Source organism: Neopsephotus bourkii, unplaced genomic scaffold, assembly GCF_033783945.1.
Source record: "Neopsephotus bourkii isolate Nb327-2 ecotype Australia unplaced genomic scaffold, CSIRO-AGI_Nbou_v1 NB_1760, whole genome shotgun sequence".
Lineage (NCBI taxonomy): Eukaryota > Metazoa > Chordata > Aves > Psittaciformes > Psittacidae > Neopsephotus > Neopsephotus bourkii.
In genome coordinates, this window is record NW_026902234.1 from 2,410,031 (window position 1) to 2,434,314 (window position 24,284).

Here is a 24,284-nt window from a genome sequence, read left to right on the forward strand (position 1 = left end):
ATACCTAATGGTGCTGGAGGATCCAGCCCCCATGGCATAGATGCTGAAAGCCTCTGCTACTCCATGCATCTCTGAAGTCAGTCAGTGAGGTACCACAGGATAAAAGTAACACAGAGAAAGCTACACGGCAGAAAAATACTGTACAGAAAAATGACACCCAGTATCTTCCCAGGGAGAGTATTGAGAGAAATCCTCTCAGTGGGAGGGATGGAGGGGAGCCTGGAAAGAAACTGGAAGCAGTGAGGTAGGAGAGGCTAAGAGGGGTGTCTAAGAGGTAAATCCTGAGGTTGCAATGTGATAGAGCAAGAAACCTCAGTACTGTTCTGCCCTGCCTGTCACAGCAGGCTGAGTGGACCGGACCTGTGTATTCATCTCAGATCCAGACTGTTGTCTGCTGTGCAGTGAGCAGAATAGCAACCAGCACAACTAGGCTCCTGTCAGCAAATGTGGCCTTCGTTCTCCCTAACAGAAACATGGCAGTTCAGAGTAAAGCTGGCAGTATGTAGTGAAGGGAGCTGGAATAGGCATCCTTAAATGAAATAAAGAGGAAGAACACATAGACCTAGAGGAAGGAATGGAACACAGGGTTTGTTCTCCATGTTCACAGAAACCCCCCTGGGGGAGAAAGCTCCCGGAGGCAGGGACAGCCTGTCCTGCCAGCCCATGCAGGTTCTCAGCAGCCTCCCTCTGAGACCAACCACTTACTGAGATGGAATTCACTCAAGTACAGGAGCTGCACACAATTGAGGCCTCTGTTCTCTGCCCAGGTTTAGCGAAGCCATACTGTTACAGATGCCTCTCACCAGTGAGCTTTTGGGGACTCTTCCATGTAAGGGTTTTACCAGTGGAGATGTGGCTGTGCTGAAAAAGGTAGGGGGGTGAATCTTCCATTCTCTCCCCTTAGTAAAGCAGTTGCAGAGCAGCAAAGGCTGTCACAGACCATGCCAGAAAGGACATGAATGAGCACTGCTTACTTTGTTAGCACAGCCCTTTGTGTAGAGTCCAGCCCATTAGAAATAATCAGACTAAAGCATCTGTGTGCACGGGTGTTTCATACACATGCACAGGCCAAGTACATACTGCTGCTTAGCTGTAGTCCAACCACTTCTGCAGATGCTTTACTGTGAAAGGACAAGGACTCTGAGAAGCCCAGGTGAGCATCTGTGCATTTGATCAGCTATTAAGGTAGCAAGGTACAGCTATTCATGTACCCTTTCAGTATTTTTTGAAGCTTGTAACAAAACCCAATCCCTTCTGCTTTAAGTACAACGCCTGCTTAACACAACAGAGATGGGAAGAGACAATGTGTCAGGACCTACACACACCACACACAGTAAACATTCTGAGCATGACTTGTAAGAAACCCACTCCCAGTACAAAAAAGTACCCAAATGCCAGACCAAGTGTCCCCCTAAGAAGATGGCAGTGTTCTATTTACAAGAAAATACCGCTTTAGTTAAAAATGCTAAAACCCATTCTCTTGAGTTCATATAAAAATAATCAGGTCTGTGTATGCACACACATATTTACATACATTTATGGCTTTCACAGGCTTCAACCTTCTCCACTGAATAAATGAGGAAGTACAAATACTCCATTACTGCTTTTTCTCCTCCTCAGGTTTTTCACTCTCTGCTTCTCCGACCGATAGGGTGCCACTACCGTATTTTTTCACTCGGGTTTCTACTCTGGCCAGTCTCTGCTTCACCTTTTGCTGGGATGAGGTGTATTCTGCTAAGAGCCTTGCAAACCTGGTCTGCAGTGTATCCAGAGCTGTTTCAAGTTTTTCTACTTTTTCTTCCAAGTCTTTTGGGTCAGCTCCTGCTTTTGCTGCTTCTTCATCTATTAAATTGTCTTTCATCAGAATTTGTCGCCCTTTCTCTTCCAGAGCCTTTTTGGCTTCTGGATATTCTGTGAGGGCTTCCATTAAATCATCTTTAGACAAGCAGAACAAATCAGAATAACCAATACTCCTTATGTTGGCTGTCCTCCTGTTGCCAGATTTGCTACCTTTGATGTTTAGGATGCTGATTTCACCAAAGTAGCTGCCATCACTTAGGACTACAAACTGGGTTATGCCGTCATCTGCCACCACAGCCAGTTTTCCCTCTTTAATAATGTACATTTCTCTCCCAATATCTCCCTTTTTGCAAATGTAGTCCCCAGGACTGAAGACTGTAGGTTTCAGTTTCAGCACCAGCTCAATGAGAAGTCCAGCTTCACAATCCTGGAATATACGCACTTTCTTCAGCGTATCCAAATGGACGTTGATGGCGATTTCAGCTTTCAACTTGTCAGGCAGATTTTTGAGAACCTCCTTCTCATCCACTGTTTTCTTGTTGGTCCAGAGGTAATCGAACCACTTAATAACTCTGGCTTCCAAATCCTTTGTCACTTTTCGGAAATGCATGTACTGCTTGATGGAATCCACTTTGGCCTGGAACTCTGCCCTGGAGGCATTCATGTTGGAAATCATGGAGCCCACGTTACCGACAATGGTAGCAAAGATCAGGACACCCACCAGGAAGTCAATGACCACAAAGAGATACTCTTCATCTTTCACCGGGGGAGGTGTTTCTCCGATGGTTGTTAGCGTGAGTGTTGACCAGTACAGACTGTAAATGTACTTTCTAGACAGGCGCCCGTACTCTGGGATGGACACGTTGGGGTAGACCCAAGAGTCAGTTCCAAATCCGATGAGCTTTGAAATTGCAAAGTATATACACGCGTTCCAGTGGATGATGATAAGAATGTATAAGACAAGGTTTCCAATACGGAACATATTGGGATAATTTGTCCTGGTTTCAGTACGGTCAAAAAACTCAAACAGCCGAGAAATCCTCAGCAAGCGGTTAAATCGCAGCTCAGGGTAGTTCAAACCAAACTTCAGATATGCCACGTCTGTTGGCACAACAGACAGCACATCCAGTTTGAACTGCAAAGTTTTGGTATAGTGATCTCGCAATTTCTTTTCATCCTGAACTAGCAAGCCTTGTTCAAGGAAGCCTTCAAAGAATAAAAGTACATATTTTACTTGTTAGAATACAAATGCCATCGACAGTACTGACTGACTTACACTGCAGATACCTGAGAAGATCAACACTTGTACTGATCTGCACACAGACGCTGGTACACTGTGAATTCATTTACTGAAACATATTTCATTGCAAATGCAGATATTTCAATGAAGCTTCAAAGCTGATATATAATGATGAAGAGCAATTACTCTATGATTACCATGCTCCCTGCAGGTTCCCACTCTGCTCTGGGACAGCTGTTATCTTTTGCTTTAAGGTATGTTTGCAAAAAGAAAAGGGAGATTCAAATGTGTCATTTTGTTTTGTGAATCATTGGCATGAGTCATAACTAAAATTAAGCAAGTGCCAAGCAGTCGTGTGTAAAATCAGAGTGGAATATTTTTAAATACATACCAAGAAGAAGTAGGCATAATGGATTGTTGGAAACAATATGTTCCAAGCAATATAGATACCCTTGAGATAAAGAAACCCCGTTTTCACCTCCCTGAGCCATGCTTTTCCTCTTATGTCCAATGTTACTAAGCAGAGGAAAACCAAGCTGCATGTCTTTGTGGCCTACACATCACAGCTGTGTTTCTGGAAAGTGTGCCTATCTCTACAGTTGCCTCGTATATGTGTGCATCTGTCTTTCGCTGTCTGCAAACTGATGGTGACTACAAATGGAAGTAGCTCCTATGCGATGAATGTATTACCTCCCAGAAAGCTGCTGGAAAAGCTGCTCAAATATGCCCTTATTAACAGAATTATGCAACTAAACAGAAAAGTTGACCAGGCAGATGAATTTTGGCTCACAATTAAATTTGAAAACACCTCCCTCATGAAGGGAAATAAAAGCCCTCAACTCTTTTTTGTCCCCTCACAGAACTGAAGTCCTATATTAAAACCTTTTAAAAGCATCAAAATGCAGAGTATGCTAAACTCGATCAGCTGCTGAGACATGAATCTTTTCTGCTTCATAGTGCACAGTCACCAAATAGGTGAAATGCAGCAAAACTGGCCCTGCAGCTGGACAGGACTGTACCACAGAGAAGCTAGGCAGATCATAGTAGTTGCAGGGTTACCTAGATCACAGTTCAAAGCCAATCTCTGCCTTCAGACAGCAAGGAGTCGCACTCTTTCCCGAGGGCTTCCATGACCTCTGTCCCCAGGGCAGATAGACCCTGCAGACTTACAGGAAAAGGCAGCAGGCACAGAGCCAGGTGGGGTTGTTAAGAGAGTTGAAGATTTCAGCACCCAAAAGAAGTGACTTCCTTATTTGAGTGCCTGAAACTGCAGCAGACACCTACACTGATGCGTTCAAGTCTCTGGCAATTCTGCAGTTCCAATCCAGGCCTGCAAAGCTGACCTTCTAACCACACTTTAATAGCCAGTCATTGTCTGGACAGACTGTGGAAATGTGTGATTTGCATTGCCTGGATATGCCCAATTTCTGCTCTTTTTTTCTCCCATTGCAATAACAAATGTAACTGCAGAAGAGGAATCTAGTTGGCAGAGCTGACATTTCAACTACACAAAGAAGATAAAACCCCTCCATCCCTCCACAAATACAGCAGTCCTGTGATTTAGGCTGCTGTCTGAAACAGACTTTCGTATTGAACAAGGTACTTGCTAAGTTTAAGGATCTGGCTTGCAATGAGTTGTGCCCTTCCCAGCATGACAGCATTTTTAGCCTCTGTCTTATATTTACAACTTTTCACAAACCATAATTAATGTCAGGCTGTCAACGTGATTAAAAAAAAAAAAAAAGAAAAAAGAAAATGTAAAAATGGAAGATTTAAAGAACTCTCATTTTTATAAAAATCAGTGTGGTTCTGGACCTCTTCAAGGGACTTTTGGGGGCTGAGTCCATACCAGAAAGTAGAACAAGCCAAGAAACGTTTTCTGGCCCTGAGACCAGCTACTGTGACAGCTTCTATTCACATGCAAGCTCTCACAGTCTCCTCCAAGAATAACATCATGAACAACACCCAACCTCTGCTGTCCTTCCAGCTATGTCCAGACACTGCCCTGAGGGAGCGCTAGCTGTCACAGACCAAACTGCACCCACCAAAGTACCTCAAGGGCTATTGTAGCAATTTAATGATATGGATCACTGTATGGCATTGCTTAGGCCTATGCTATGACCTTACTTAGTTTAAAACAGATATCCTTATAAGGCTAGAATCTGTATCAGCTGGGCTCTAGTATGAAATTTTCTCAGCCTGTCTGGTCTACAGAAACAGGAACAGGAAGCTGGAGAACCATTTCACATGTGACATGGCACAGACTTCACAGATCCTTTAGGTTCACGCTTTCTTGAGGAAGGCAAGACCTGAGCACAGGTGCTGGAGATAATCCCAAACCACCACCTTCCTGGGTTAACTCTGTAACACCACCAGGCAGTGGGAGCCTCAGCCAGGATCTCACAGAGGCTGCAGGAAATACAGCTGGTGGCAGAAGAGCAGCACTGCTGGTTGCAGGCAGAAGATTGCAGACCAGAGGCTCAGATGGGTGCCAGGTCTTGCGCTTGACTGACTCAATAATCACTTCTGAGCAGGATGCTGCACAGCTTGACTAGGAAAGCAGCACTTGTACGGTGCAATTGGTTTCTTGCTCCATTTAATGAACACAAGAAATATATCACACAGAGAATGACTGTGACATGGAAAGTGCCTTATTCTCCCTTCCCTCAGCCAGCCTGTTACAGTGGCTGTTCAGTCAGCATTTGGCATGCCTATCAAGCACTGATAGAACTGAATTTAGAGAGAAGTGAATTGCAGGTGTTGGGATGCCCAGCCTTAAAACAATCCAAGCTGGAGAGACACTTCATCTTCCCAAAGTCCCCACTGCTGAGTTCTGCTGTAGACAGGATATTACACTGGTCAGATCCTACGAGGAATTTCTGTTTCCAGCCTTTATATCTATGTTGTTTTTACACTGCAAAACCCCAGAAGGACTCACCTGTTCTGAATCTCACAAATGTGTCAAAAATATAAATGATATCAGAGCCATAATCCAAAAACAGCCATAATTTAATGTGGTCCTCTTGTAGCTCATCAAAACAGGCTCTAAAGAAACAAAGACACACACACAAAAATTACACCAACTGCATAAGCAAAGTACTTGCAATGTGTTATCGCACATTACTGGCACTGAAAAATTACAGGCAGCATATCTCCATGCCCAGACACCTGCACACTAAAGCTGTGTTTAAACAGACACTGGGATCATTTAGAATTCAAAGGTGTTCAGGCCAGGAACAAAACTTGAACACATATATGCCACACAATTAAACATTGCATCAGATTTCATTTCAGATTACAATTAAACATGCATCAGATTTCACGGGATACATATCTCCATTAAGATGATTCCCAAATACAAGATTTGTTTCTGAGTGACAAGACACCCTCATCTCTCCCGGTCATCTGACACAGCCTAAATTAACCATTTCCACAGGACTCCATTACATTGACTCAAACTGTTTTCTACCTTTTACAGTGGAAAATAAATATTCGAGTAAAATCTTCCTGCCCCTCAAGCATCTATAGATGCCTGGTGTTTTTAAGTGGCCCAACACTGCCCAGACCTCTCTCTTCTATTCTCTATTGGATGACTAGAAGACCTATCTCTAGCAGCGGCTGCTGAGCCTACAGTGACCAAAGCCCATCTCTGCATCTAGCCAGCAGGTGGCACACAGAGGCCACAGCCGGCGCACATGAGGATGCTCGTTGCAAGTTACAACACATTGATTGTGAGAAAAAGATAAAATACCGGCCATCTATTCCTAGCAGCATATATACCATATATCCCTAAGGGTATATGGACTGTAACTCTTCTAGGTAAGGCACCCAAAAAATACCGCAGGAAGATAAGAGGATGATTTACATAGGAAACATGAGACACTACATTTGAAACCTAAAATTATTATTAAATTAAATCCATACCTGCACACTAGCATACACCAGTTATAGAACACAGGTGCTGCAATTATGGTCAGCCAGTTGTAGTAAATATTGCTTGAAGGATCTATCACAAAGATTTCTTTTTTCTTCCTGGAAAGTAAAACATGCAGGTTTACACTGGATATGTGATAAAGTGACCCTGCTGGACCTCCCTCTTCTGGAGGCTGCTTATCTCACAATGAACTGACAGCTGCCAAAAAAGAGAAGGTGTCCACGCAGGCAGCTCCAGATGAGATTCTAAATATTAGCTTCATCCCATCTGAAGTGCTCTATTTATTTGCTTGACTTAACTTTGGAAAAAGTAAGTATGAGTGGAAAGAAAACCAGAGATATTCACACTGCCACAGCTGGAAACCAGAGTTTTTCTGCATATGACCCCCACCAAAAAAGAGTAAAATGTTAAATGTTTCTTGTTACTATTCCAGCTAGAAGGCTATGGCCCATCACTAGGAGAAAAGAGCCTTCCTTTGCAGATTAATTTTTATAGTTTTGGCAAATTCTGTTCTGGAAATGACTGCATGACCACACACTTAAGTAAAACACCTATGCATTGAAATACATGTTTATACAAGTAAGACTCCGTGTGTGCATACACACATAAAGTGTGTGACCAGAACTAAGACGTGTTATTACGTAAAAGAAAAGTTCACATATTCACAGTCGTGGCTCCCTAAGCCTTACAACAATGAAGAGATACTAAATGAAGCATACAGGCCTGGAATGTAAAGATTTAAAGAGCAGCATGGCTAATGGCACATGCAGAGTTTGCTCAGAAGTGGCCTTCCCCAGCACAAGAACAGTTGATATAGAAGAGGCAGCATGTCATATGTAATCAAAGGAAATAGGTATTAGTGGATTGTGAGGGCCACAGCTGCAGAAGTTACTCCAACAGTAACATGTGATTTCATGATCTGTGAACTCTATACTAGTGTGGGGAACATGTGACTGGTCAATGCTTCATATGTATTTGTGTGACTTTTTCTAATCCCCAAAAATGTAAATATATTAAAACGTAATGATAATTTATTTCATATTTGTGTATATTTCTGGCATTAACCTTCCTGAATGTCCAAATGATAATGCTAGCAAAGGAAGCAGCTTTAATCTAAAAAGTATTTAACCTGTCATCTTCACAACAGGTTTTTAGCCATGTTCTCTAGAAAACTGATCACCACCTCAAAACTGGTGACCATGAAATACGGTCTTCATGTGACCGAGTACAGTATCTTATAGGCGTCAAATGATTGTTTTCTTTGCCAAAATGTTTTAAACCCTTTTGGCTTCTGCAAAGCTCAGGCTCTGGCTGCATAGGAATTGGAGCCAAAAGAGAATCCTTAGAGCAAAGGCTAAGCAAATGAAGCTTTGATTAAGAAAATCAAGATCTTGACACCAAGCAGATTCCATCTGGGAGTGATTAGCAACTGCATGTTCCCATGCCTACATAGCACATGCTACCATATACATACACATAAACTTGCAGTATAGTACCTTAACATAATCCTTAACTGTAAAGTCCACTCAAATGCATATTTTTATGTTATCACTGATATGACTAGTAATAACTAAATTGTACTATGTTTGGGTGAACTTTGGAGGAAACAAAACAAAATCAGGATCCATTTCTGTCAAAAGCATTCAAATAATCTTGTTGGATCACTGAAAACAGGACAGTTGCAAAATACAGCATCTCCTAACCAGCAGAAGCAAGCTTTAGTGATCACCAGTAATTAACTGCACAAATTAAGTAATTAAATATGCTAGTCAGTGTAATAACTAAACTTACTAGTAAATCTATAATTCTCCACAGGTAAGACTTTTCCTCTTTGTCCAAACCATATTTTGGTTCATCTTTTCTGAATTATTATGGACATTCTGGAAGAATTAGAAGTCTGTGCAGATCTGCAAAGCAGGCTACTGACTTTAAAAGCCCTCAGAGTAAAGTGATCTTCAACAGCAAATCAAAGTGAGCAGAAGTAGACGAATTCCTCTTTACTGGCCTAGGAAGCTGTTGATGACATGCCTAAACACAGGCCTTTGAGATGCAACAAATTTGTTAGGCAGCTACACCTTTCCAAAGGAAAAAACATATTAAAGATCTGACAGGCTAACATTCTGAGGCCTACAGAACAAGAATTGTGGTGGAAGTGTTGTGATGAAATGCCATACTTTGCTTTGTGGTGTAGGAGGTGTATTACAAACACACATTCATTTTTTATACTTACTCTTCCTTTTTTTTATCATCTTTTTTGTCATCTTTCTTTTCCTCTTTCTTTTCCTCTTTTTTCTCCTCTTTCTTTTCCTCTTTTTTCTCCTCTTTCTTTTCCTCTTTTTTCTCCTCTTTAACCTCCTTCTTTTCTTCCTTTTTGCTGTACAACATAATGTAAGGCTTGACAGTATTACTGATATTCTAGCAGCTAAGGGAGAGGGTGGATGCTGAGGTACAGGAAACTAGACTAGACTCCAGAGAGAGGAGGACAGGGATCCAACTGGTAAAAATGGTTTACTGGCTGAGGCCTCTCAAACTGACACCACCACACTATCACATCAGGTAATCAGCTGGCTGATTCGGTGCATTAGTTACTTGTACTTTCTTGATCTCTTCAGACATCAGTGTACCAGGTTGATTTTACTTATATGTTTCTAGTTTATTTCATTCGATAGAACTCAGGCATTTAAAAATATATCTATCAAATGATAAAAGAACTTGAAATGGCTGACCAAACTGTCAGCATTCTTTGCAGATCCAAAACCCCACAGAGACTGTCTGAAGCTTTCATGGCAATTAAATGAAGCTGAATTTCCTCTCACAGGTCTTTTAAACTAACATGGAGCATAAGCAGAGGAGAAAAGAACCTTTGGGCTGACTGATCTTCTATTTATACATGCATCTCAAGTCAAAGAAACAGTTTTTACTTACTAAGGCTGATTTCTACATGGCAATGAGAACTGCAACTCAAGTATTTATTTCTCTGCCACTGACACCCCTGAACTTTGATTTCTTTTTCAAATTTTCCCCCTAAACTAATTCTTATTTAAAAAACACATCAGGATTTCACTGCACATTACTATGCATGGTGCCTGATCTGAAGGCCAAGTCACAGTTGCTGTTGTTATCCTTAACATAGCTCTTCAATACTTCGAAAGTCTGGCATTCCTACTAGAAAGGAAGAAATATGAGTAAACATAGTTTTCAAAGGGTAGGGCCACTGTACATTTGTGGATGTTGACATGCAGGGAAAAGTAGGTTGAGATAGAGAACTGATCAGGAAGTCTTAGTGGTGGTGAACTTTGGAGGGAATATTTTGACAATTCAAACTTCCTCCTCTGTTTTGTGTTTAAAAAGAGAAAAAACACTTTCTCACACAGCATCTAATGCCAATTTTTTTTTTCTCTGAGATCTACAAACTCATCTGTCAACTACAGGCATGTTTCATAAGTGAGTTTCTTCCATTTCTGTGGCCCACTACACATCTCCTTATTGTGGTAACTCCATATTTACCATACTCCCACCTACTTATAGGTGGAGTCACTCAGAGGAACAGGATGGCCATAATAAAAGCCTGTGTTCTGCAGTTCCCCAATTGCAGGTACTTCTTAGGTCTTTAACGTAATGAAAAGCTTCAAAAAAAACCTGCATCTTTTTTTTTTTACCAGTGCTCTTGAGAAAACTGGAATCCAGTAACTAATAAAGCACTTGTTTTGTTACTGTTCTCTTTAACGGCAGTACAGTGGCATCCATTCTGTGTTTCCAGCACATTAAAAGGAGCATGCAACTTCAGACTTAGAAAACATGTCTTTGTCAGCCCATATGAAAACACTGTCATAATCTTTGAATGGATCCAACATTTGCATTTCCCATCTGTCAAGTACTTTGCAAATCAAGTACGTTTCAGACTGCCAGGCAGGTAGACACACAGGTGTTGTCTGCATTTAAAAATAATGAAGCATTGGAAGGATGAAAGTTTTGCCCAAGATACACAAGTCATTGTCAGAAACAGAGTAAAAAAGCAGTATTTCCATCTTAATCAGCCCTTTGGGCCCTGACTAGCAGGCTCGGCTCCAGGCTTCTCACACTTTTTTATACCAGTCTAAATAAAATTCTGAACATTCTGTCACTGTTCACTGCACACTGATTTTCTTCTTTAATAGAAGTTATGCAAACCAAACCAAAAAGTTGCTTCAGGAGCAAGAAGACCTCTTGTTCAGGTATACGCACATCATTTTTTTGGGTTTGCAGCATCATTTCAACGTACAGTTCGAACTAGCCCATGGTGGAACTATTTGTAGAGAAAACCAAGAGTTGCCTTTAAGTTTTTCTGACATAATCAGAAACTATTATGATTATTTTTAATTTTTGTTTTCCTCTGGAAATCAATAAAAAATAATAAAAAAAAAAAAAAACCTATCACCATGACTGAGAACAGATCTGCTGTTGGATGCTACAGAGCAGATATGTCCTCAGACAGCTGTGGTCTAAGACATGCAACAAACATTGGTGTTGAGTGATGCTAAATTAGAGTTCTTCATTCCAGAGAATTCTCTTTGGTGTAACATTGTGAAAGATCTTGTCAAATATATAAAATAAACTCCAAAGGATAGTTAGCTTCTGTCAGAGCTTCTGTTGCAATGCAAGCCTGATTATGTTACCTGTCAATCTCTTTACATCTATACCAACCAATCAGTTGAACTGAAGCATACATCTTAAAAAGACAGTTAGTTTTCATTTAGACTGTACACACTGAGTGTTTTCTTGGTATCCTGATCAGTATCCGCTTCTCATTTGACAACCTGAAATTTTTGGGGCACTTGATTTGCAAGAAGGACTAGTATGTTAAAAGAGAAAAATCACTATTAGAAAATTAATACACGCATCTCATTTAAAAACTGAATAATTAATAAACCAATTGGCAATGCAGCAAAATCAGCCAGGTGAACTAGAGGAGGTAGGGACTAAATGCTTCATCAAATTCACTCCTTGAGAGGTAAGAGTAACTTCAGACAAAAAGAAGTTCACAGGAGACACAAAGGATGCTTTTCATTCAAAGAAAACTAATCTTTCTTCATAATCAAACTATATTCTTAGGAAAGACTTAGGAAAAGGTAAGGAGTTTATACTACAAATGTTACTAGGTTGGAAAGGGAAAAAGAGAAGGAGCTAGTAGTCTAAAGGTGTTTGGAAGTTATCAATACTTACTCTTCATTAGTGTTGTTGCTATAGTTGACATTAAACCTGGCCAAGGGCCAGCGGCTGCAGCAAGTTAAATAAAACACATTAAAGACTGTAAAGACTATTGGTATTTCATACACGTGTTTACTGACATGAGGGACTGACTTACTAGCTTCTCACTTCTGCACTGATGAGATTAGAAAGGTCAACTTTGACTGCCACGATAAGCCCCTTTGCATAAGTATTTCAAGGCACCAGTTTCTTTTTACCATGTGCTTGGCATACACATTTGTGACCACATCTGATGTCCAAAGCTTGTTCACAGGCATATAAGTGCACAGCAACATGCATTCTCACAGTTTTTAGCCCTATACTCATTTGGCCATTATTTTGAGCTTTCTTCAATCCTTTCAAGTCTCCTCCACAGATGCACTGTCAAGGCTTGTGGATAAGTAACAGCATACCTACCACTGCTGTGGAGTTACTGACACTTAGTGTAAAACGCAGAAGGCAAGGATGGATGCTCTCAAATTCATTCCTCCTAAGAGCCTTATGCAGAGGTTTGTTGGTCCATGATCAATGCTGTCATTTCTAACTACTTTAAATCTGTAGTTGCTACTGATCCAACAGCTGAAAAAATCATACAACAATCTGGCTAATTCAATAAAACGTGCCTTTGGGCTAATTTTCTAACGGGTAGGTAAGTGAAGATAGTAAGCTATGCTGGACCACAACAGATGAAGATAACATGTATCACGCACAGCCCTTCAAAGGTTCTTGCTTTAATCTGAATTGCCAGCTGAGATTTTGAAACAAAAAAACTTAATACTTGCTTGCCTAACAATCTTCAGCTATGCAAAAAAATATGGGAGTCTATGCTTCAAAGCATAATGCCAAACAGAAAGTCAACTCTTGTCTTGGGACTTCATTTTCTTCTTTCAGCTGGAGTTAAATTTAGAACATGTATTTATAAAGTAATGAGAATTCATCAAATCAAAAGACAGTAAACACAAAGTTTTCTCTTCCAAGCCTCTGTTGCTTTGTTGGAGAAATTTTAAGGTTAAGACTGAACCTGCCTTCCACTCCAAAGACTAGGTAAGTGCCAATGTGCTAATGAGTGTGCTAATTAGCACATACTAATGAGTATGTGCCATTATATTAAGTTGGCAGCCAGAATATTTTCTTATTTCTGCATCAGAAGCCTTCTTTAATGTTAACAGCTGAACTCCTGAGTAGGTGTAACAAAGCAATGGCTCATTTTGCACAACTGCTGGTTTGGAGTTTCCTAACACTTGAAGATAATGTGCATAACATTAATGTCCTAAAAAGCCACAGTTAGCATTCTTCAGTTAGATTCTTCGAATAAAAATGCATTCATCCTTAGAAGAGATACATAGATAATATCATAAAATTCCAGTTCTGAGAACCCATTCTTGCCACAGTGTATTTGAGGGGGAAAGAGAAAGTGTGCTGAAAGCCGTAATACTTGAGTTATGTGAAGATTCCTGGGCAGCATTAGATACTCTGTTAGCTCCTGTGCTAAGCTCCTTAACCTCTTCTTAAAATAAAACTTCCATCCTAATCACCAAGAAAACACCATAACCTTGGACGTCTTTGTTTAAAGTATAAACCATCTTCTTACCTGTTTACTCCCCCAGGCTGCTCACGGATGCCCAGAAAGGAGCGGATGTTACTTTGCCGAGTGGACACCTCTATGAACTCTGGCCCTTGGATACGTTCTAAGAAAGAATCAGGTCTTTGGTCTTCATGGTGTGTATGTCTTGTAGCCCATGACCTCACAGATACGACAAATCGTGATAGCCTGCATGGAACAGACATACAGCATTGACTGAACCAGACAAGATCATCAGATGCCTTAAACTGTCCCCACAAAGAGTAGCCCAGGAGGATTTTTCTCCACTTCTCCACCTGCCACAAAATTAAACTTCAGGCATTAACTGCATGAAACCAGTCACTTCCAGCAATTTCATACATCACCTTTTCCAGTGGATCAGGAAAGTATCTCACACATCATTGAGAAGCAGAAGCAACAGAATATTCTTTTGAAGTGGGGGCAAACAAAGTAGCTGGGGCAGTTAACTTCTGACAAGCTTCTGACATGTGATGATAGGGGAATCCTGGACTGACAGAATTAGAGGATATAATGTAATTCATTTATCATGGTATCTTTATACATCTTTTTCTCTAGCCACAAATTCACATTACATATCCTGAAAATATTTTCTGTCCAAGTTCAAAAGGAAACCATACAGACAGGCCTCATATCATGCATTTCCTCAGCATTCAATATATTTTAGATCAGATCATGTAAAAAATGCTTTACTTCTTTGTGTTCAGACTAACGTATGTGAGCTCATTCAGCATCTCAAGGATACTAAGGTTTGTACTAGGAATGAGTAAGCAATGAGTTCAGAATCAAGGTCTAAAGCAGCTTCTGTTACTTTTTAAAGTCTTTCTTCAGAGGTATTGCATCCATTTTCTTTGGAAAGTGATGGTTCTTCTTACTTTGCCTCCAAATTGTGATCAATCTCTTTCAACAAATTTAATGCTGGAAATTATATTAGCATGTTACCTTGCCATTGCTCCCCTGCCTGCGAATGAGCTCGTCTGGGACTCAGATGCATGTCTTCCCCCCACAGAAACGACTCTCTGCAGTTCTGAAGACACATCATCACACAGTGAATGGGTTCTGCAAAAGCAAGTTATTTGTTTAATAATTTCAGCATAATAATACAGCAGACTTCCCCCCACCTGATTCTTTCCACCTCTACATCAGGAAGCAATGCAACAAATGGTCCCCTTCCTAGTAATATGGCATACACTTGACAAACATAGAGCTAAGCCTATATTCCTACTTCCCTGGAGCCATCCAACATGAAATGAAGTCAGTGGAGGCTCTGCCATCCATTCCAGCAAGCTCATGGAGTTTATCCCTGCAGGGGTTTAAAGTGACTGCCCACTGCTTTTTTCAGTGCTGTTCTCCTAGACATTTTTGGGGATTAACAGTCTGGAATTTGTACCAGTGCAGTTCCTATTTGTGACTCAAAGCAAACGCACATGTCTTTTTGCTTTCACTCCAGCTTGGACTGTAAGGCAACATGGTGATTTTACAGTAGTTAGTCCTGAGCACTGACACTGCTGTTCTTACCAGCCAGCTGCACAGCTGCAGGCCTAATGCTGCTCACTTCATTAACAGACACATCACTTATTGCATAGCAAAACAGGCTACAGAACCTCAGAGCAGCAATGACATGAGGCTATTTGCCACACATGAAAAACACTGTAAACAGCCCAGTTCCACGCAACTGCACAGTGATTGTAAAGTTAAGCTACTTGCAGTGCCATGCCACATGCAGTGTCATGCCAACTCCTGTGAGTTCCCACCATTGTAAGACTACCTATTAGCACCAAAATAATTAAGATTTGAGAAAATGACATTAGATTTTAGCCTCATCTTTCCATGGAGTTTTGAAATTGACTTCACTGGAACCTGGACATTACCAGGGATCACTCTGAATTTTTGTATAAGACTCTTGGTGTTTTCTCTGCCTTTTATATTCTTCAGTATTCACTTTTATGAAACTTCATCACATCCATTAAGGATCACTTCTTCTGCCTTTGTAATGCAAACAAGAACTCTCACATGAGTCTGTTAATCTGTATTGCCAGGAAAACACTGACTATAATGATACTTTGCAGTATCTTCATAAGAACTGGCAACATTTTGAATGCCCACAAAAGGATAATTGGCAGCTGAGTTTTGTATATACTCATAGCTGAGAAACTGACAAACAGAGAATTAAAACTTATTATTTCTACACAAAGAACCATGCTACAGGAGGAATATCATTGGAGTCTCAGAATTCTCAACTTGTCAACTGTTTTCTTCTTCTATTCTAATTAGAAAACACCAATAGATACTGATTAGTATTGACAATTTTATAACCTAGTTTATTTTGTGGGTGCTGAGAATACTGTGAACATCAAAGTTATCATGGCTTCTAGGGGAGAATGAACAAACTAATGGAACAGAAATCCATTACGGATTACCAGATACACGGAGTCTGCATTCAGCTCAAGAAATCTCCTGAGCTGGATGCTGGGACAATATTAGAGGGAAGTGCATTGCAAATACTTGCAGTTTGCCCACTTGTTTTTTCCCTTTTTCCTGAAGCATCTGCCTACAGCCCTGCTGAAGCAGGAATACTGAACTAGTCATTCTTTTAGACTGCACTGCTATGGCTGGTTTAAGCGCTTCTATTCCTTTTTACAGATAAATACACATTTTATGTGATCTTAGACAGCAGTAAATTCTAATATTGCTACTTCTGTGCTTACTTACCAATTATTACTACTTTTCAGTCCTGAAAATATATTTTTAAAAGAAGATAGTTCAAGTTCTTTAAAAATAATTTTGAGTGTCACAATTCAGATGTGAAAAAAAAAAAAAAAGAAAGTATTTTGCAGAAACAGACATGTTTTCATGGATACTTAAGCCAGAATGTTTTATTTCATATTTGAATAGATTCAAAGTCTGGGTTCAATTACTGACTCCAGTAATGAGGAGTAGCTCAAATGCAGTAATGCAACTGCTTTTAGTGACTGTACATTAAACTGTTATAATTTACCCTAAATGTAAGTTGTTAATTATAAGGGTCAGAAAATAAACAAATGAACAATAATACTGAAAACAAAGTAAACATGTATTAAAGTACTCTAGTATTTTATTCAAGTATTCAAGTAGAAACTAAAATACAAAAAAAGATTATAAGAATGCATTCTTCATCAGTCTAAGAAAACTCTACACAGGCCCAGGAAATCAGTCCAATCTAAAGTCTCAGAGGGAGATATATTTCAATTTTATTAGCCTGTATAAGCATAGCGAAATAAAATGTACACCATGCAATGTTCTATTTTGATAGAACTGTGCTGGTTACCCTCCAAGCAGCAGTTGAAAATTGCTATCCAAAATGCACTGTTAAATACCCTTCTTATTTCTTTTTGTAAACTTTTGCAAAAGAAAGGAGTGCCGGTCTCCCTTCTTACTGACTCTGCTTGGGCACCTGCTGACAACAAATAAAAGGCTGAGAATTAAAAGTTCAGCTCATTTTGAGTAAATGCGCAGAAAGGCAATGCAGAATCATTTAGAGATACCTGCATGAGTTCTAAATAAGCTAGATCAGGTACCAAAAGTAATACTGTTCTACTAGCTCCACTTATCAGCACAGTCATACTTGCCAAGTACATCATCTGTTAAGAGCTTTGTGCCCATGATCATCAACTCTGTACTCCTCATCAGTGTGGAAAGCTGTTCTCCACTATACCTACACAGGCTTATCATACTCCGTGTGTCTGTAACATCGAAAGTTTTACCAACTCTCTGTCCTCTTGCAAGCAGTAACTACAAAGCACTTAATGCCACCATCTAAAACCTAATGTTTTCCATCCAGGGCATGGCCTTTGGTGTCCAGAGCCAGAAGTAAGTTGAAGAAATGTTTTCAACTAGGTGAAAGAGAACTGCATGCTTATGTGACCTGGTATGAACATCTTCCAATCTGATCTAGACTCCTACAAAATCAATTAAAAATTTCAAATTATTTAAATTACTCTCTGGTCACTCACACTCACTGAAAAAATTATATTCTGTAGGAATTCTGTAGTGAAATCTTTAGTCTATGTTTTTATTTTGGTTGCTTGACTGTTTTTAAAAAGAATCTTCTGATTATTCTATATGTGCACCAAGAATTTCGACAACTAGGTTTATGTTATAACCAAATATAACCATTTGTAATTAAATTCAGGTTTATCTCATAAAAAAAATTTATATGAATAACATGCGTATACCACTTGGTAAAACCAAAATCATTTTGTGGAAACAGTGCTAAAGTGCCTGTATTCCACTTTTGCAAATACAGCTTCTGTGTATTTGCAACAGGATCAGAAAAAAATACACACAGGACTCCTACAGGCAACTCCTATGAAAGCTCCTGTTCAATATTACACAGCAATTACAAACACATTCCACTTTAATTCACACAAATGCAAGTCAAAAAGTAAATCTAAAATGAACTCTTCCTTCCATCATTATAACTCCCTATTATAATAACTCACATACTCAGTCATGAGTTTCCTGAACCCTGCTCAGATAATACAAGAGGCTTTGTCAGTTGGCTTTATATTGATGCAGAGGTACAGTTACAGATGGGGCTTTTGATGTAACACCCTCAGTGCATGTGGCACAGCATTAACTTTATTTTCACAAAGACAGATGCATTCCCCTCTGGACTCCATTATCATGTTTGCCAAACAGTAACCATTGCCATTACTATCCAAGGTTGTTACACAGTCTGACATCAACAAGAGAAGAGAAAATACAGTATGCCATGAAATAGCGGGTTACAAAGCAGAAACATCAGCAGATGATTGTGCTTCCTCCACTTACGCTGAAAAATATGTTATTTCCCTGGCGGTAGCGACACCACTGTGTCTTACAGAAAACTCCCTGACACTGAGGTTCCTACTCTATGCCTCTTCAGCTCTCTAAAGCCCAATTTATTCCTAGCTTTCATGGCATCTAGAAGTAAGCTCTGGGAAGGATATTTACACCAACATCTACTCTGTACCCATCCCTTGCCTTGCCTTATTTTACCTCTAGAAACACTAGAAGACCATTTTCATCTAAAATGCATGCAAATAATCCAGAATTTTCATTTAGTAGTAACTGCTTTGAAGTTCTGATCAGTTAAACAGGAAATGCTGAAGCCCTTTTGAATAACAACTATAAGCCAGAAGTGCAGGATCTGACTTCAGATGGCAGTGACCTAAATTAGGGTGTCTAATATAAGCTGAGCATCTAAGTTCCTATTACAGTCAATTGCCATCCTAAAGCTTGATTCAGTTGCCTCTATATAGGAGTCTAGTACCATTTGGAATACCTCAAAATACTTTATCTGACCCCTCCAGAGCACACTGGTCTCACATCAAACCCACTAGCCCTAGCAAAATGCTTCAGGTCCTCTATCATATATCAGTTTTAGATGCCTATTTTAGGCAACTAAATACCTCTCATAATCAACAGAGCCAAACAAGCCTGAAGAGCTATTGAGCCTCAGGGTAAGCTGAACAGTTCTCCAGGTGCCACTATTAGTACCGACTACATCTCCACTGATGACAGTAAGAACTTAAGACACCTGCTCATATTCAATTCATTCATACTGAAATACAGATATCTACAAGGTACAGCTGAATCCTAGTTCTGATTTTTTGATAGATAAAGTATCATTAGCTTGTGGTCTACAAGCTAATGCGCTGCCTGTCCTACTTGAGGTGTTGCTATACAGAGCCTGGATTTTAAAAATGAAGATTCTTGAGATATCTTTTGTTATGTTGGGTTTTGTTTTAACAAAATGGAGTAACTTTATAGCACACTACACTGTAAGAATATGGGCTCAGGATTCACCGACTTCATCGTAATTGAGAATGACAGTTTAAAGAGCAGTAGTAGCTTTCTGTTAACTATTGCAGTGAACGCTTTTCCTTGATAATACTTCATTCCACAGAAGAAAAGCACCTAAACATATCCTTAGCATTAAGCATAAATTTAACGTCCACTGACTTTAATGAGAAATAAGTAGTGCGCTTAATTGCTTTGTTGAACTATAGCCAACAGAAGCTGGAGGAAGATAAAGGAGAAATGCTGCTACTCCAGAAAACCTGGTTTGGGTTTTTTTTTTCCCCCAATGCCTATAGTCATATCTTGATACAAGTCAAAAAATAGCTAAAATTCTGGCTTTGATCTTATCTTTCAATACAGACATATTCTAAAACAAATCTGAATTAAAAAGACATGTATCAAAATTCTTTGAGTGGTATTAAAAAGGTATTGTATACACCTACTAGAAATCACTTCAGCAATACAAAAACCTTAAATATATCTCTTGCAGAGTATGATTGTAGCTTTTTACTCATCTATGAACTGTAATTAATACTGCTAACACCTAACTTTCTTTTAAATAAATGACTCTTCAAGACCATCATCATCATGATAAAGTGTGATTCATATTTCAGTCCCTCTGTCATAAGCAAATCACTGCCTCTGAAACTGCAGATGACTGCAGTGATTTAATTCTACATTTAAACCTTTACTACTACACTCCCAAATCCCTGACAGTAATGCCATTCTGTGAGCTGCCAATCGCTTATATCCTCTACAAAAAAAAAAGACATTTAAAAAAGGATACACAGAGGCTGTATTAACATTTTGATATGCTTTTTCCTGCTCCTGAGATATGACTGTAAACAGAGACAAAGGGACACAAAGGGACACAGCTCTTATAAATCTCCCTAAGGAGATCATGGGGTGGTATAACTAATTCAAGCAAGCCATACTGTGCAAGATAAAAGCATTTTCACTAGTGTAGGTACACCTACATGACAGAAGCTATCATGCAAGCAAAGCAGAAAGGAAAAAAAGGACCTTAAACAAGGACCTTTGAACTTACACAGGGGAATTTCAGGTTAGATATAAGGAAGAAGTTCTTCCCTGTGAGGGTGGTGAGGCACTGGAACAGATTGCCCAAAAATCTGGTAAATGCTCCATCCCTGGCAGTGTTCAAGGCCAGACTGGACAGAGACTTGGGCGCCATGATCTAGTGTGAGATGTCCCTGCTCATGGCAGGGAGATGGAACTAGGTGATCTTAAGGTGCTTTCCAACCCTAACTATTCTATCATTCTATGTCCAAACAGCACAAGGATCCCACCTATATTATATGCTAGGGGCGTGCAATCCAAAATTATAATAACACAGGAACCCAGACAGTCCTATCTGTCCAGTGGGATTCTAAGTGCTCTAGTCTGGGTACACATTTGAACAAGAGAGTCTGACAAGGTCCACATAGCAGAGGTGGGTGACCGCAACAAGTCAAAAGCAGAACACTTTTTCCAGTCTGTACAGGTGCTGTACACCTCCCTGCAGGCCTAACAAGGTTTGCTTAGACTAGACAAATGACTGGTACTATGTAAAATCTAAGTGCAAGCTCAGTGGCACATTTTAAAAGCCACATTAAAACTATCAAAATAGAGAAAGATGAATGTAAAAGAACTGTTACAGTTCCACCATACAAAGAGACTCTGAAAATCCGGTAAGAAAATGTTGTTATTCTTTATACACCACAGATGTTCCCTATTACAGCTTTTCACTGCATGGCACTGGGAGGATCCTTTTTTCTCCAAATCCCACAGAGTCTCTGTGGGGAACCACAGACCTTGCTATCGGCATGGTGACTTGAGAAAGAGTTTTCTCTTTAATGAGTTGGTGTAATTTCCTGTGCTGTAAAAATGGGCTTTATTCCTGAGGTAATACAGATTCCAAAACTGGAAGTCATGACAACCTTCCCATTGCTGTATCTTCTCTACTTTGGATATACATTGGTAAGTCAGTTAAGTGCACTGGGTCAACAATACCTTGATGTAACATTCCCACAATGCAGAGTTAGTGCAATACCACAAACTATGCAGCAATCTGTCCTCTTGACTTTGATGAAAGGAATATATTACCTGATGCAGCCATTTTCAATCCTGGCAACATCGTCATCAGTAGTTCTGACAGACAGCCTGTGTGTACCGGGGTAGGAGTGCTGGGTGTTGATTTTTGCCATTTTGCTTTACATATCAACATCCAAATGACAGCTGAAACAGGGAAGAAAAAAAAACATTTTGTGAAGTTTGCAAAAGAGATGTGCTCAGTACTTCAAAGAGTGATTTATTTAAACAGTGGAACAGCAAAAAGCAGTTTCAAGCATTTGAAGACTAGGCAGTGATATTTACACACACAGTATGATACCTGTTCCTTGATTTATTTGCACTAGTAAGAATAGTGCTAGTAAAAGTATAATAAAATTCATCATGAACGAAGAAAAGGGTTGCATGACACTATATTAATTTTAGTTTCTCAGCTTTCTGAATACCTACACTATCATACCTATTATCCACAGTGCAATTGCATTTAAAATCTCATTAAAATAAGGTTTTCGTTAGAAAGCCAACCAAAAAAAAAAGTTAGGTAATACATGTGCTAGGACAACCAATTCCACTTTAAGTTGATCCTTTGTGCTAATTTCACCTATTTTATGATTTTTTTTAATTAAAAAAATACATATTAACTAAGCAGATAATTAACGAAATGTATCCTTCAGCTTAATATATGCCACTGATTAATTCTGTATTACCTAAACTCTGCACAAAACACATACTAGGGTTTTTTTCCCCATTTATTTCCATATGTCATTTTTATTATGCTGTTTAAAGACAAGTTCTGTTAAGATATTTAGTAGCCCATCTCCTATAAGATTTAGGAAATTGACCTAAATTCCTTTCCAGATTTGGTCTTCAGTGCCTTACCAAATTCATTTCACATCTATCATCTGCAAAACAGGTTCTAAGACTCAAGACAAGTGTCTTAAAAATGAGAGACTGAAAGACTCACTGAAAGCTTTGAATTTTGAAAAATGCTTTTAGGTTTTGAAACTCCATGCAGGAATCATTTTTGTTTGAGATATGACTAGAATGAAAATCTCTTGGATCACTCAGTGACCTCAGACCATCTGCTGTCCTGTTTTCACCTGTAATCCTTTGTCTCACTGACCATATAATACTCCTTATTAGCAGCAAATGAGATGCAGACCTTACAGAAGTTAACATTCTGCTCTGAATTATTTCTGAAGCAAAGTTCACAATCCATGATTATGTTATGCATCCAGTTTCTTAAAAAACACATACCTGATTTACCCTCCATGCATTTCCCAGAGAACTAAAGGCAATCATATATAACTTTTAAAAAATTTAACATGTATCAAAATAGAAAATACATTAACTCATTTTTTCTTATCCTGAACAAATGAAATTAGTGTAGAAATAGCCCTTAGGCATTTAACACCTGCATATCTGATTAGTATTTCCCATTAGTAAATATGTTAAATTAGTAAAAATGTTAACTGGTGAAGTTTGTTCAAAAAACATCTGCCAAATTATTTATATGTATGTTAATGTATATCCATTATAAATCAATGGACATGTCTTTCAAAATTATTCAGCCTTTAAGAGACAAATGTTGTTATTAATAAACAAACGAGTCAAATGAATTGGTTTCAAAATACATATGTGCCAAAGGTATCTCATCTCTAGGAAAAATTTTCATCTTTTTTTTTTTTGTATTTAGTTGTTATTTAGCTATATTTAGTAATACTAGTTTTCATTACTGCTTCTGCTACATAGAGAGTTGTGCTTATACACATACCATAACACAGAATTAGATAGATGACATGCAATAGTGCTTTGGTGATTAGGACATTTATTTTGTCGTAACAGACAGTATTAAGGTAACTCCTGTTTCTCATATATTAATTTGAACATAATTCAAGGTAAAAAGGAAACATGTTTTTCCTTCTGTTGTTACTGATTACTTCAAAGGTCAGCTTACCAAAATCTGCAAAAGTAGCCTACAATTTACACTGTCTCTCTGCCCAGGTTCTAAGACTTGAACTGACAACAGAACTACAAGCAGCCATGCTGTCATAGACACTTGATTTAAAAACAGTGCAGCATGCTTCTTGCTGATAAACTGCAATGCATATACAGAAAGTAAGGCACAGCAGCAAATTGTTCCTTCCTACTGATTGTTGTTCTTGCTGCCTATTTCATTTCCACTGCTTTGAGCTATATCAAGTATCACAAAAGATAACTTTTAAGAGTACAACAGCATAAGCTGCTTGGATTTTACTGCTCTGTATAGAACCTGCTCTCCTTTAAAGCTCAACAAAATAATTGCATTGGGTTTTCATAATCACAATACAATTCTCTACCACACTGCAGGAGTGAGAGAGGAGTTGTTACTCTTCCACTGAACAGTATCATGTATTCCCCATGTATCTCCATTAAACTTCCACTTTATTCAAGGTTTCAAAAGCTTGATGGTGGACAAAGAAGAATGATTTGTAAGAAAAGTAACAAAGCGTCAACTTTTTCCTAAGTATGTATTTCCAGCACAGAGTTAGTACTGAGTTAAGATCTTCAGTAGTTCTGCCATTTAACACAATAACCCTGTCATTCGTTCTGGT

At 39.1% G+C, this 24,284-nt stretch overlaps 1 protein-coding gene across 2 annotated transcripts; it reads right to left on the reverse strand.

The window, feature by feature from the left end:
• Positions 1-558: 558 nt before the first annotated feature.
• CNGA3 (cyclic nucleotide gated channel subunit alpha 3) lies at positions 559-21,882 on the reverse strand. 2 transcript variants are annotated; one of them, XM_061377876.1, is made up of 7 exons: positions 21,727-21,882; positions 14,743-14,859; positions 13,792-13,971; positions 9,205-9,348; positions 6,965-7,072; positions 5,979-6,085; positions 559-3,006 (listed from the first exon to the last, which is right to left on the reverse strand). In XM_061377876.1, exons 1-7 carry the CDS (start codon positions 21,825-21,827, stop codon positions 1,598-1,600), a joined length of 2,166 nt encoding a protein of 721 aa, XP_061233860.1. In that variant the 5' UTR covers positions 21,828-21,882; the 3' UTR covers positions 559-1,597. The 2 variants fall into 2 exon arrangements, with proteins under 2 accessions (XP_061233860.1, XP_061233861.1); XM_061377877.1 differs by lacking the exon at positions 9,205-9,348 and having other exon boundaries at positions 21,727-21,881.
• Between the last annotated feature and the right edge of the window lie 2,402 nt (positions 21,883-24,284).

Coding starts and splice junctions, on each gene's coding strand:
- CNGA3 (XM_061377876.1), bottom strand. CDS start 21,827: ATGGCAAAAATCAACACCCAGCACTCCTACCCCGGTACACACAGGCTG. Junction 13,972..14,742: donor GGCAGGGGAGCAATGGCAAG/GTAACATGCTAA, acceptor TGTTCCATGCAG/GCTATCACGATTTGTCGTAT. Junction 6,086..6,964: donor TGGTGTATGCTAGTGTGCAG/GTATGGATTTAA, acceptor TTGTTTCTTTAG/AGCCTGTTTTGATGAGCTAC.